Source organism: Myotis brandtii, unplaced genomic scaffold (genome assembly GCF_000412655.1).
Source record: "Myotis brandtii unplaced genomic scaffold, ASM41265v1 scaffold134, whole genome shotgun sequence".
In the NCBI taxonomy this organism is placed as follows: Eukaryota; Metazoa; Chordata; class Mammalia; order Chiroptera; family Vespertilionidae; genus Myotis; species Myotis brandtii.
Genome location: NW_005354756.1, coordinates 1,114,239 through 1,129,984, shown reverse-complemented (window position 1 = coordinate 1,129,984; position 15,746 = coordinate 1,114,239). Strand labels below are relative to the sequence as shown.

General features: G+C 42.2%; 1 protein-coding gene across 2 annotated transcripts in view; it reads right to left on the bottom strand.

Annotated features, from left to right (window-relative positions):
• The window catches only part of ULK4 (unc-51 like kinase 4), a 290,018-nt gene that overhangs the window by 202,408 nt on the left and 71,864 nt on the right, over positions 1 to 15,746 (bottom strand). For both annotated transcript variants that reach the window (XM_014534909.1, XM_005860404.2), the window contains exons 20-22: positions 14,655 to 14,816; positions 8,029 to 8,211; positions 1,717 to 1,844 (exon numbers count right to left, since the gene is read on the bottom strand). In XM_014534909.1, the coding sequence (XP_014390395.1) occupies positions 1,717 to 1,844; positions 8,029 to 8,211; positions 14,655 to 14,816 (473 nt within the window). The remainder of the gene's footprint in view (positions 1 to 1,716; positions 1,845 to 8,028; positions 8,212 to 14,654; positions 14,817 to 15,746) is intronic.

The following is a 15,746-nucleotide window of genomic DNA, read 5'->3' as shown; positions in this document are numbered from 1 at the left end:
CGCCGGTTGCCCCACACACAGAGGGCGACCCGCGGCAGGGGTGGGGCTGGTGAGCGGGCAGCAATAGCCGACCTCTCGGTCCCTCCCCCGGCCATCAGGCTCCCATCGCCGGATGGCAAATGGGGAACCGGGGTGGGTGGCAGCGAGATGGCCCTGATCACAGGCTAGGCCTAGGGACCGTACCTGTGCATGATTTCGTGCACCAGGCCTCTAGTTAATAGTTAATCAAATGAGACATCGACTTCTAGTTTAGCTATACCATCATGTGTTGAGGTATTTCGATACCAATGGACATGAACTATATTTCCAGATATTGACCACTAGAAACAATGCTATTTGTTTCTCATGCATATTTCCTAAACAATTCATACCTCTATTTTTAGCAGCTAAATATCAAAGGCAGACCTGTTAGAACCAAAGTGATGGGTACTGTTAATAGTCCCAAGTGTTTCTGAGTTACTTTCCAAAAAGTTAGAGCTACTCACATTTCCAAGAGCCATGTTCAAAAGTGACTTTGGATCTCTAGTTCTGCCTAGTTGGCGCAAGCCCAATCCTCTCAAGTCCCCCATCTTAAAAACTAAAAATCCCCGGGCATACTATTTTTAAAAGCACAGGAATGCCCGGCCGGCATGGCTCAGTGGTTCAACGTCAACCTATGAACCAAGAGGTCATGGTTAGATTCACGGTCAGGGCACATGCCCAGGCTGTGGCCTCAGTCCCCAGTGGGGGGCATGCAGGAGGCAGCCAATCAATGATTCTCTCTCATCTTTGATGTTTCTATCTCTTTCTCCCTCTCCCTTCCTCTCTGAAATCATAAAACTACATTAGAGATCAGCACTATCATGAACACTTGTCATTGCTTTGATGAGGAGACATTAACTTTGACCTCTAATTAAGCAAAATGTTCTCTCTCCCCACCCACCAAAAAAAATTCTATTCTTCTCATTATACCTGTATTATAAAATATATGTACTCAATTTGTTTTCTCTCTTGTTATAAGTACCTACATAATATTCACAATTTTGCCTCTTGATGCACAAATCCTAAAATATTTACTCTCTAGTTGTTCACAAGAAAAAGTCTGTCAATCCCTAATCAAGATCCATCTCAACAATGCCAGGCTCTCCTCCACATTCTATAATAATTATAATGCTAGACTGAGAAATAGATATTAGACCATGTCTTTAAGGTCTCTCTGTGATTCAACAGTGCATATGGACTAGATAGTTCAGAAGATGCTACTCAAGAAGCATTGAGTGTGAAGAGAACCAGGTACATGCAGGACGGCTCCGGGGAGGTGAAGCCCAGAGAGTGAGAGACCTGCCCGTCCTAACACTCCCGATCCGGCCCTGCTCCTTCCTCTATTTCACCAGGCTGTCCTGAGGGCTGGCAACTGCACATTCCAGAGTCCTACAATGATGAAAACTACCACCAAGACCCTGGTCCAGGAATACCTCCCAAAGACGCAAGCCAGAGCCACCTCAACACCTGCCTTGGATCGTCCTCAGACCTGGGAAACTCCAGCTAGTTCCCACCACCTGCTTCAGTTTCACAGCCTCCCTGGTCTCCAGGGTGTCCAAGCTGAGGCTGCACATGAAATATTAAACCCTTGAGAAAACCGAGAAAAAAATTCAATTCCAGATACACAGAGGCTAAAAAATAATGAAACGAGCACCAATCTGAAGACGTTGATGAAATCATCAGAGAAAGTCATACCTTGCTTGGCAGCTGAGCAGCAGCATCTCGTGGTTATGGATCAAAATATATAAAAGAACCAGGAAGGCTTTGGCTCGAATGGAAGTTGAGGGGCTGTCAAGCAAACGGATAATTGTAGAGACAAAATCCTGTGGAAGACATTAACATTTGCTTTAGAAAACAGGAAATAAATAGGGCAGTCAACTCTCAAGGTTAATGGATTATAATAACCAAACAGAAAGCAGGCAGTAAAATAATATCAGCTACCATGTCTGCATTCTTAATTTGTGCCAGATGCTATAGTAAATTTTTAGTATGTATGATCTCATTTAAACATGAAAATCAGCCATAAAAAGTTGGCAATATTCTCCCTATTTTGAAAAAGAAATATGAATCTTGAAAGGTTATGTGATTTGCCCAAATCCACAAAGTTGGATTCAAATCCCGGCCAGTCGGACAGCAAAGCCTGCCTCTTAACCACTCAAAGACACAAGTGCCAGTGTGGCCATGATAACTAGAGCTGGCGGCCATCACTGCAGGCAGACAGGAGCCTCTGAGCAAACCTGCACATACATGCTCAGGTCCTAGAGACGTAAAATAAAAACGATACCCAACACGTGGCACAAGAGAAAACATATACCCTATGTAATTAAAGGTATAATGCAGAACAGAAGAATAAGTATTAGTTTTTTTCCCCTTCTAACAAAGAGATTGTACATCATTTCAGGTGTCTATTAATGTGCAAAAAGAAAACACAGACACACACACATACACACACACAGTTAATGAATGTACGTAGGCAAGAATATGGAATTGTGTTGTCACCGAACAAAGAGATTGTACATCATTTCAGGTGTCTATTAATATGCAAAAAGAAAACACAGACACACACACAGTTAATGAATGTAAGTAGGCAAGAATATGGAATTGTGTTGTCACCAAGATGGCTGCAGAGCAGGAATACAAATTCCTAAGAGTCTTTCACAGAGGCAGCACCTAGCGGTGACAGCGTGTCCCAGGCAGATGTAAGCAGCTTGGGTTTTTGCCACGCCCCGGGCCTTTACAGTGGGTGCGATATTGTCAGACAGGAAGAATGTACACAGTCAGGTGTATGTTTCTGTGAAGGATGGAGACGTATCTATGTATCTCTACCTATGCATCAGTCTCACCTAGTTCCTGGGGAAAAAAAAAAAGCCAATTCATCACCATTCTATTCAAAACAGAATCAACACCAAGGTTCCCTGAGTAACAGATCTGCTTCCACCTTATGTCAGTCAACTATCCACCTTTCCCCACAGTCACCTTCCAGTTCTAATGTAGACTCTGTGGTCCAAGGACCATGATCACAAATCTATTTTCCACACCAACACGACCCTACACACACACACACACACACACACACACACACACACACACAATTCCAAAGCCATTCAAACATCCGCTAGCCGAAGACTGAAAGACTACTCCAGATTCTAGGACACTAAAAAGACATGGTAACTGACTACAATTCAAGATCTGGAGGTTTTGTTCTGCATAAAAGGACATTACAAGGACAATTGCAAAATCTGAATAAGGTCTATAGATTAGCTAATAATGATAAATTAATGTGAACTTGATTTTTAAATCCATGGCTTGTTTGGGGGGAATATTCGGTGAAATAATTGAAGGAAATATCTTCTATAATTGGTAAGAACACACATGTAAGAGATAGAAAGAGAGAAAAACTATAAAGCAAATATGGTAAAATGTTAGCCTTTGGTGAATGTGAGTGAAGGGTATATTGCAATCATTTGTATTACACATCCAACATTAAACTTAGCACCTAATCAAAAGGAGATCTACTCCAAGGATCATCGACCCAATAGCTAAAGTTAGAATTCTGAGCATCTTTGACTTTCTCTTCCTCCTCCATCGCATGTCCAATAGATTCCCAATTCCTGCGAGAACACCACCCCACCATCGATGCCTTATTTCAATGCACCATCTTTCCTGAATTACTGCAGGAGGCTTTATCCATCCTTGCATTCTTCCATCTATTCTATAAGATGCAGCTGCAATGAGCTTCTAAGACAGCAAATACGATTATGTTAGTCACCTATAAGTTGACTATTATGTTCAACTATTCTCAACAGTAGCTGCGACCCTTGAGATTAAGTCAGTACTAAGATTCTTGCAAATTAAAATGATACACTTAGGATTTTGAGTGAAACCAACAAGGCAAACTACAGCAAATACCAGAAATAAAGGAAACGGGATTCTGAAGAAGACTGCCATTGGGATCTAAGCCTAAAAGCATCTCGTGCCCTAAATAAATTCTCATTTGGCCACTTCAGAAAAACTGAATGGGCAGCACTGACCACCTCCCTACAACTAGTTGCACAGGGCCCCGTGTTTAATCTTACACAATGGCACCACACTTCTAGAACAATTATTCTTACAACATCTGAGGAGGGAAGATTACAGACGGCAGGCAAAGGCTTAAGGCCACGGATGACTAATCAAACGACCTTCAGAGAAGCACAAATGACCTCGGGTCACTTCGGCACGCAATCCACTGTGTACACAGCTTTGACTGAAATCCACCCTGCCATTCAGCTCAGCACACCTAGAAATTGCATGTGGGAACAAAAAGCGGAAGCCAAAACACAGCAGGATGAGTTTATGTCCAACATTCAAATGGTACTTGACAGATTTCAGAATGGACATATCTATCGAACATAAAGATGATGGGACGGAATATTCAAAATGTTAGGAATGGGCCCACACAGTGGAAGCATCCACCACAAACAAAATGTTACCCTTATCATAAATTAAACAAAAGGTTGAGCCATCCCTTAAAAGGGGAAAATAGGAGGTGGATCAAAATAGTGATGAGGTAGAACACTTCAGAATTATCTCTTATAAATCTCAAGCTGTGAAACTGATCTGCTTCAATCAACTGTCCCAGGAGAAAATCGAGGACAGCCTGGCCATCGCTGATAACAGCCTCCAGGAAAAGCAGTGAGAAATCACGTGCATAACTACACTGACACGATTTTCACACTGACGGAAATGAAAACCACGCTGATTAAATCTAAGATGGCTTTTGGATTCACCTTCCTTAAAGAAGTTTAGCCAGGTATCTAAGTAAAAAATGTCTCAAGCAGAATATATTTATTAATGAGGACAAGTTAAAAATATAATACGCACGCATAATCTGATTAGCATGCATAAATTACCATCTTTTAAAAGCTTGATTAGCAACCATTGAGTCTATATGCCTAGTGATTTGTGAGAAATAAAACCTTAGTAAACTTAGCGTTCAGATTTTTCAAAATTCTGCAGGCACGAAATTTCATAGTGATCTTCCACAGTGCTTACAAATAACAGAGGTCTGCGGCTTCTAGTTTATTATTCATCACTGTTGTGCTGCTTGGTCCAAATGCTAAACCTGAAGCAAGGCTTCTGTCAAACCAGACTGCACAAACGGAGAGAGACAGCGGCTCCTGTCAAAATTAATAAGCAAAAAAACTTAAAAGGCAGAATCTTCGTCAATGGCACTCAGAAGGAAGCCATCTGACCGGCGAGCCTGAACAAATTCACCTGTGGAATACAGTAGGGCTTTAAGAAATTCGTGTTATATCATTAAGTGACCCCCAAAGCAAACGAAGTCCAAAGGATGCATTACTGATGATCCGGCTACGAAGTCCATTCAAAGTCACAGACGCCAGGAACAAAATGACTGAGGCCGGTGTTTGAATCTATGTAACTTAAGTTGGTGTGAGTTTTTTAAGCTCAATTAATTGAAATGCAGCAGAATGGGATTCCAGAAGTTTCATATGTTTCGATTTCCTAACATCAAGAATCTGGCACTGAGTTCTTAACATAAGCTTTTTGTGTGTATTTTTAAGCCACACCAGTGATTTAATTACAAAGCAGTTATCTAGTTAAGTGTAATATTCACATACTTTCCCCTTCTCTCTATATGCATCCACACACACACACACACACACACACACACACACACGTATGTACAGACACATTTGTATTTATATGTGAATAAACCTCTGTGTGCATATGTCAGTGCAGGTCTAGGACAACATACTATCCATCACCCTTATTCTCATTACTTGGCTTCAACTTATTCAAACAATAGGAAAAGTATGGATCACCAAACAATATACAATTGATCCCATTTTTGTAAAAAGATTCTAATGGCATGTTGCGTGGCAACAGGAAGGAAGGAATTTAGCGGTTCTCAACCTGTGGGTCGTGACCATCGGAAAACACATATAGCATATCAGATATTTACATTACGATTCATAGCAGTAGCAAAATTACAGTTATGAAGTAGCAACAAAAATAATTTTATGGTTGGGGGTCATCACAACATGAGGAACTATATTAAAGGGTCGTGGCATTAGGAAGGTTGAGAACCACTGGAATAGATGAATGTATGTGTATGTGCACATATACTAGTATATTCGCAATAAATGTGAATTTGAAAGATACATATCAAAATTTTTAAAGAGATTATCTTAGGGAGCAGAGTACTTTATTTTAGTCTTCTCCTCCCTCCCAACCTCCTGCCATGTCCCTTCATCCCTGCTGCCTACATACAGCTTTGCTGGCCTTCTTTCTCTCCCCAGATCTCCCCAACACATCCCACACCTCAGGGAAGCCCAACTACCAAGTTCTTATTTGACCAGTTTGTGAAATATCATTTTGAAACTAAATTAATTCATGCCTGTGCTCGGGTGAAAAAAGAAAAACTGCTAAAACTCTCAGCCTCTATTATCACAATTTACACAGTCAAACTACTCGAGTGGTGCTTTTTCTAATACACTGACAACAACATTAATGACTTGGAAAATTTAGTAGCAAAAATTAGATATGCAGACTGTTGGAAAAAAATACTTTCTCTGAGGCTCACATCTCTTAGCAAAGTCTAAATCAGACTAATTAAAGGCAAGCAGCGGCTTGCTCTCTGTCTGACTTTCACAGACCAAGTTTACTATGCAAACCTGACCATTATTAATAGTAACTATCGAAATTTTAACTTTTAGGATGAAAATCAAAATTGAAAGTGCTGCATGCGATGCAGAGGAACCACAGGAAACGCGTAAGTGGGTCCATTCACACTCAGCGGCGTCACCGTCCCTGTTCTGCAAAACCCAATGTGCCAAGCATTTCCCTCCGAAAAGCGATCAGTGGTCCCCTAAGGTATAAAAACGCTGCACGGAGATTCATAAGACACATGAGCACATGAAACAATGGGCAAGTCTGCCCATCGAAATTCTCTCTTTAACGCACTACTTTCCAAATGTATATATAACCACGGTCCACTTTTTCACCTGTTAACACCTCACTGAATTAAACACTAATACTCTAGGACAGGGCTTCTCAAACTATAACGTTAAAACACATCACCTATGTTTACACGACCTCAGTAAAATGCCGATTCTGATATGGCAGGCCTGGGGTGGGGCCTGGGGTGGGTTTGCGGGGGGGCTTAGGGGAGGGGGGCCTGGGGTGGCCTGGGTGGGGGCCTGGGGTCTGTGTTTCCAACACACCCCCAGAAGACACCAATGCTGGCCCAGGGACTCTCTTCAGCAAGGACTGGAGAAGACACTTTTTTTTAACTTTTTATTCTTGTATGTGCCCTGACCGGGATCGAACCCGCAACCTTGCTGTATCCGGACGATGCTCTAACCAACTGAGCTACCCAGCCAGGGCCTAGAGAAGATACTTTGAGGAAGGCTACCCTACAGAGCCTTCTTCAGAGCTCTACAGTTTTGTGATGTGATTTTACAAACGACTGTCCATGAATTAACTGGAAAGCAAAGCAGAAGGGGACTAAGTCAAAAACAGGAAGAAGGGGGCTCTAAGGGTACGTGGCACTGACAGAGAATTAGACGAGGAAAGGAATAAAAATGAGTCCGAATATAAAGGGACCCCTCCCTAAGGCAGGCAAAAGAATGGGGGAAAAGGTGGAGGAAGAGGAGGAGGGGGATGAGGAGGAGGACGAAGAGGACGAGGTGCAGGATGAAGAGGAGGAGGGGAAGGGGGAGAAGGAGGAAGCTGAGGGGGAGGCATGAGAAATACTAGTGTATAGAAAGGACATTTTCTAGCTTTTCATTACTGACATGGGACCAGCAGGCAGAGCCATTTCCATTTTAATCACTAAAAACTCTCACATCATCTTCGGATGAGCGGCCTACGGTACACAGGTTTGGCAAAGTTCAGAAAGGTCCCTTGAGATGAATATTAATCCTACAGAGATGATATTCCTCATCCACTAAAACTGCGGAAGAAAGTTTTAAGGTAGGGCACTGGGCGAAGGGGATGGCAAACCTTTTCCTGGATTAGTCTCTGCAGGTGGATCCCACAGGACAGCATGGCGGTGAACAGGGTCAGCAGGTACTGCTGGACTCTGCAGATGGCGGAGGCCAGGGCGGCGATCACCGAGGTCAGGCCCACCTTCTCAATGACGTTCTGGAAGGCGGACGGGGAGTGGCGAGTGATCCTGCACAGGGCCTGCGGAGACAGGGGACGGGGCCTCAGGCACTCCAAGGGCAGCAGCCAGGCCTGTGCAGCGTAGAAGGCACTTACCTCGCTCCTTCGTCACTGCTTTTGGCTTAAGTGAGTTGGAAATTATCAACACATTTAAAAATAAAACAATAATCCAGCTGCTAATGAAAACTAACGTTGTTTTAAAACATTCGCTACTCTTAAAGTAATAGTCATATAAGTTATGGTGAGCTAACTATGATAAACTAATTCATAAGTCTAGATAGGAAAACTTCCCCTTAAGTAATGAACATCATTAAGTGCCCTCTTTTGCAGACACTGAGCTAGGGGCTGGGGAAATAGTCACAAAAGTATGTATCTAACATTTATTGTTTAGTATGTGGAGAACATCTGCAGACTAGCTCATTTGATTCTCCCAACAATAGGTAAGTGAAGTATTATTATTAACCCCATTTCATAGACGGTAAAACTAAGGCATAAAATATTTAAGCCATTTGCCCAAAAACATATAGCTAGTAAGTGGCAAAGCTGGAATTCAAACTGAGGTTATCAGACCCCTGGGCTTTTCCTAAATTGCTCATAAACTATTAGAGATAAAGCCTGTAATTAATAAACTAACAGAATGTAGTACGTGTTGGAATAGGAGTGGGCTCAGTAATCGTGCTCAGAAAGGCAGGAAAGGCCACTCAGCCACAGCTACCTCAGCAAGGTGTGCTGAGCCAGTTCCTGCAGAGGAAGGAGGAAGGGAGGAGAATTCTAGGCAGAGAGAGAGAATGAGGATTCCCATGGCGAGGGGAGATGAAGAGCGTTTGTCTGATGCAAGCAGACCCTGCTTCGGGGGAAGGAGGGCAGACAGAGAGTAGGAAAGAGGAAAACAGGATCCATCTGTAAAAGTAGGCCCAAGCCAAAGAAGGCCTACCAAGCTAGGACCTTCTAGTTGTATGCCGTGAGCCAGCGACTTTAAACTGGTGTGTGGCAAGAATTTTCAGAACATGCATTACCTGACTATTTAGTCCCTTAGATTGTCAAATAAAAAGTGACAACGGCCAACACAACAATAGCTGTCGAGTGTGAGTGAATCAAAGTTATATCTATTTTTTGTCAGATCGGCAAAAATACATTTTTTGGCGTGCTGCAGAATTTTGGTAATTAGTTTATGTGTGTCATGAGATGAAAAAGGTTGAAAATCGCAGCCATAAGCAAAGGGAAAACCTCAAAAGTTTTAAGTGAGAGAGAGGCATGGTCATATTCCGTGTGTCCATGGGAGACTTCAAAGAGAGACATAAACTTAGGCCAGAAATAGTTTTACAAAAACATTCCTTATATTTAATGTCATAACCTCCTTCCTGATTTATATTTAAAATGGATTTATAGCCTTGATTATGAAAAGATCAAATATAAGATGAATTGCTATTATGAAAAGATCAAGTAAAAGATGAATTGTTAGAAATATTACGATGTCAAAAGAAAGGACGGCAGGCGGGAGGGAGAGAAAAGACAAAGACTTTGAAAAATATTTTCATTTTCTTGAACATCTCAGGAAAAATTTTAATATTTGTTCCATCTCCAAGAATGAACTTCCTTTAGAAGGTATTCCTATTGATGAAATAAGGAAAACAAGTGCTGGCTGGCATAAAGTCAATCTCCCACCAGAATGACATGTTTAAAGTGGATGTATTTCTTTTCTGCCAAACCACACTTCCAGTCTTTATGAAAATGCTAATGTGACCTATTAGAACCAGAAAGGAACAGGTAACACACACAGCTGTCCTCAGGAGTGAGAAACGGAGGTGAGAGGTAGAAAAAGAAAAAAGGGCGCCCGGCCAGGGTGGCTCAGTGACTGAGTGTTGACCTATGAACCGGGTGGTCACGGCTGGATTCCGGTCAGGGCACATGCCCGAGTGGCGGGCTCATCCCTAATAGTGGGGACACAAGAGGCAACTGATCAATGATTCTCTCTCATCATTGATGTTTCTATCTCTCTCTCCCTCTCCCTTCCTGTCTCTGAAATCAATAAAAACATACAAAAAAATTTTTTTAAAAAAGGACAAGGAAGAGTCTTCAACCTTTTCTGTCTGTACTGTTCAAATTTTTCAAATAAATGCCTATTATTTTCTTAGGATTTTAATTACATTCCAATGCCATGACTGCATTAGACATTTTTAAAATTACTACAAGGAAATAAGCATTTACAGGAAAAGCTTACTTTATTAGTAATGTCTACATTTACTACCATTTCTGAAGTTACTAAGCAAACAAATATATTGAAAAATGAACATCTGCAAAGCACTAATATATACTGTTCCCTAAAAAAAAAAAAAAGTGTCCCTTTCTTCATGGAACTGATTAGCAAGTCGGATCCTTATAAAAGTCCTGTCTTAATCATTCAAAAAGGACAACAGGATCTCAAACTGATATCTGCACTCCCATGGTCATTGCAGCGTTACTCACAACAGCCACGGTATGGAAACAACCTAACCACCGGCAACAGATGACGAGGGGGAAAAAAATGTGGCCCATACAATAGAATGTTACTCAGCCGTGAGAAACATGAAAATCCTGCCATTTGTGGCAACATGGATGGGCCCTGAGGACATCCTGCTGAGTAAGGTAAGTCAGGCAGAGAAAGACAAATACGGTATGAAATCACTCACATGTGGAATCTCAAAAAGCTGACCTCATAGAAACTCAATGGTGGTTGTCGGGAGTAAGAGGGTGGGGAAAAGGAAAGATGTTGGTCAAACGGCACCAACGTCCAGTTTTAAGATGAGCAAGTTCTGGGAATATAATGCAGAACATAATGATTACAGTTAATAATATTGTGATGTATATTTGAAAGTTGCTAAGAGAATAGATCTTAAATGTTGTATCACAAAAGAGAAATGACAGTTATCTGATGTGAGGGAGGTGCAAGCTACCACTATGGTAGTGATCATTTTATAATATACTAGAGGTCCGATGCACAAAAATTCGTGCAAGAGTAGGCCTTCCTTCCCCTGGCTGCCAGCACCGGCTTCCCTCTTGGAACCCAGGACCCAGACTTCCCTCCACCCGCCGGCAGGCACCCAGGACCCAGGCTGGCTTCCCTCTGGCCCTGGCTTGGTCAGGAAGGACATCCGGAGACGTCCGGTCAAATTAGCATATTATCCTTTTATTATTATAGATAAGGACCAAATCAGCATGTTGTACACCTTAAACTTACAGTGTTACATGTCACTTATCCTATATAATAAAAGGCTAATATGCAAATTGACCAAAGAGCGGAACGACCGATCGCTGTGACATGCACTGACCACCAGGGGGCAGATGTTCAACGCAGGAGCTGCCCCCTGGTGGTCAGTGCACTCCCACAGGGGGAGCGCCGCTCAGCCAGAAGCCGGGCTCATGGCTGGCAAGCGCAGCGGCGATGGCAGGAGCCTCTCCCACCTCCACAGCAACGCTAAGGATGTCTGCTGAGGGCTCCTGGACTGCAAGAGGGCGCGGGCTGGGCTGAGAGACCCGCCCCCCAAGTGCATGAATTTCATGCATCGGGCCTCTAGTATCTCAATAAAGCTGAAAAAATAAATCACTGACTCCATTTCAAACTTAAACCAGAAATCTGTCTTCATTTACAGGCAGCCATATCAGAATGAAATTCCATGATATAAACTCTACTGTAAACACCTTTCAAGTAACTTTTCAGTCTCTCCTCTTTCTTCCGAGGGAGTCACAGGTGGCTAAGTTGGATGCCACAGTTTGGAAGCTATGAAAGTAGACTTTTTCACGTCTACAGCCCACACTGTATCTGTTTCCATAGAAAAGTAGCAGCTAGTATCTGGAAGCGGGAACAGGAAACATAAATTCACTAAAAACAAATCTGGTTCGGAAAGTGAACGTTTTAAAAATTCATTTATGATAATCCTAAGAAAATTGCTGTTTAGGAAATCAAAACAGAATTGTTTCATTATTTTTCTAATCCAAGGATTTAAAAAAAGAACATTTTCAATGGAGTCCTTAAAGATCATGCTACAGCCAGAACTTTTCAAGCAAATTAAGGGTCCCCCCAACAATGACTTCATTACAGAGAAAAACTGACTTTTTATCGATATAAAACCCCTACCCAATCACAAAGGGCACATTTCGTGATCAGAGACTTCTCAAGACCACTTCTGAGCGTATTCAAAGCAACATAGGGCGACTGGAATGGTCTGGTCTTCGGAATGCTGCTCAGAAGCCCAAGCCTCTCCATGAACTGGCCGCTCTGGATATTAAGCTCTGGTACAGGGCTTCTTGGAGGCTTAAGAGCACATAAGTGCTCGTATTTTCTGAATTTAAAAGAAAAATCAGATCTCAAGTGGTATGGTTTTGAAGTATTTATTTATTTTAAAATAGAGTTTGAGACGACATTCTAAAACTGGGAACAATAGTTCCAGTTCAAAATTTGCTTCCAAAAGAACATTGCATGACCTTCAGAATTTCTAGTCAATAAAAAGCTCTCTGAGAAATAGACTAATTCAAAGAGAAAGCTGTGTACGTATTACATATGTGAACAGGATCACTGCCGAAGAAATTTAAGAATCATTCCTCTTTTGTCTTTTGAATGTTTTACATGCCATATTAAAACCACCTTGGAAGTTTTTTCAAACTACACACACTCTCCTCCAACCAAGAGATTTGAAAACATAAGAATAGGGGCAGAGAGGGGATAAGAGGACAGAAAAGAAAAGAAAAAGAGACATTTTTTGTATAATTGGCAAAATGTCAGTGAAAAATTATTTAGATGAATGCTAAGAACAAAATACCAGAAGCCCAAGATGAAAAATGAAGCTTCATGGGTCAGATGAAGAAAGGGCTAGAAAGTACAAGACTTTGGTGCGAACAACTGGAAAAACTTAGCCAAGAAAAGAAACCATGCAGATATAAAGATGGATGTGAGAACATGAACCCAATTCAAGCAAGACAGATTTTTTTAAAGGCCAGGATTAAAATGGATGCCTTAGGATATAATCCCAAGACGCCTGGAGAAAGTTCACTGGCGTAGTCTGTGACTAACTCTCTGACGGCTCCTCCATAATTACTCACATGGTAATTAGGTTTTGTAATTTTGAACTCACATGGCTCCTGAAGCGGGGTGTGTGTGTGTGTGTGTGTGTGTGTGTGTGAGATGCTATATATCCTTTGCTTAAGATACTCTGTGAGCAGGATTGCTAGCCCTTTATCTTCAAAACTACATAGGTGAATTAAGATAAGAACTAAAAAATATCCATAAATACCCACAGGATTTAGCAACATGCAAGTCATTACAGATCTCAACGGGATCAGCTTCAGTGACATCTTTAGGACAGAGAGCAGACTGGGTGGACAGGAACTGGGCCAGAAAGGAGTGATAATTTGTAATGACAACTCTGTATAAACAAGTATGGCGGTGAAGAGGGATATGCAGCCTGGAGTCCTTTGGACATATTTGTGTGCTTTTGCTTGGGTTTGTTTTGGTTTTGTAATGGGGCAAAGATGCTGATTAGAAAGCTCTGGAAGGACAGGTTAGAGATTTAGGAAAGAGCAAAAATAACCACCAAGTGAGGTTCCCAAACAGGGCCCAACACACAGGCCTGGAGAAACCCGAGCGGTTTGTCTGACAGGAGAAGAGACAGTCAGAGGCAGCAGGAGGGGAGAGCTGAGGAAGGTGTGGATGGGAACACACCTCTGATGTGCAGACTCAAGTGAGGGGAATTCCCACTGGATGTCCTCACCTTCCCTTGGGGAGTCATTTCCTGAGGGTGCCGAGGGAAAGGCGGGATTGGAGATGTAAGGAAAGCGGGAAGTTAGGGAGCAGCCACAGTGGGGAGTGCACGAATGAGCAGACAGAGACAGGCAGTGAGGCTGCCAGGCAACGCTGAGCGGTCAAGAGATTAGTGTCCAACCAGGGGACAGAAACTAATGTCACGAGGAAGGGCTGTATTTCTTCAAAAGACTAGTAAACAGATACAACCCTGTTAACACGTCTTCAAACATAATTCTCCTTTATACCAAGTTATTATGACCTTGTGCGCAAAGTAGCAGACAACGAATCAAAATACAAAACCCGAAAAACCACAGATGCCTGGGGATGAATTCATTTGAACCACATGATAAACCCATTTAATATAAAATCCAAGAGAGGGAGCTGACGGGAACACTAAAAATATACCAAACCAAATCCTGCTTTTCCACTATCGCCTCCATATAGTTTTGGTCATATCATGGTTCCTCCCCTCCTCCAGGTCCCAACAGAATTTCCTGACAGTGCCAATGTTGTCCAGCCCCTGCTGTGAAGCTTCTACTGTAGGAGAAAATCAAGTTATTGTTCTCACCAACTATTACTTGGAAGTTTCTGTTTCCTACCTATTCAATTACTCTATTTCACGCATAATTTTTGCAAGCTTGGTGTTTAAATATATGCGAATGTATCCCCCAAAGATGCTCCATCTTACCGATATTGCTGTGATCCTGAGAGAATCGACAGTGGAGTGTTTGAAGAGGTACCATAAGACGGGTCCAATCTCTCCCGTGATGAAGCCCTGGGCCTGCGCAGAGCAGGTGGTGCAGACGTTCTCGATAATCTTCGCTGCCATGTGGTTCACCACACGTTCCTCCTGCAGAAGGAGAGCAGAGAACGAGGAGGAGGTGAAAAGGGTGTTACTTAGTATGGAAAATAGACATGTCACTTTTTCATGACCATTGCCAATAAAGGCCCGACACCAGGAGGGTGTGAGCTGCCCCTGGATGGGTTAGGTGTTTTAGGAGGTGTGACCACGCTTTCAGGCAATTATGAAGCTATTACCAATAACCTAGCATAATATATTTTAATAAAAAAGCTGAAATAATAGGAAAAAACACACACAATAAAAGCATAACAAAACTGGAAGGTGACTTTAAAGACACAAGAAGCAGGCAGAGCAATCCTCAGAAGTCACTCAGGACCGGGAATAATTAGTGAACCAACTGGCCAAAGACCATCTACACATGAGGCATCGAGGAAAACCTAAGAAAGGTGTAGCCTCAGTAATGTGACCAAACAAACCCGTAAGGCGGTTCTGGATTGTCCTAACAGTGCTTAAAATCAGCCTCCAAAAGGATCAAACTGTTTCCAAGGAACTCAAATGAGTCCAAGAAAAAGGACAAAAGCACTTAAAAGAATTCAGAAAAACTCCAGCACCCAACAATATAAAAATCAGAGTGCCTGAAATCCAGTGAAATGTTACCACACATGCCAAGAAGCAGGAAAATGTGACTCATAAGAATCAGTAAATTCGCCCTGGCCGTGGGACTCGGTTGGTTGAGCATCATCCCGTACACCAAAAGGTTATGGGTTCAACCCCTGGTCCGGGTGCATGGGGTAGGCCACCAATCGATGTTTCTCTCTCTGCCTTCCTCTCTCTCTAAAATCAACCAAAAGCATATCCTTGGGTGAGGATTAAAAATATATAAATGTTAAAGTATTGTATGTCTGATGTAATCCCATGTTTGTTTAACAAAATGTATATATTTTTATTAATATATATACGTGTGTGTATATATATATA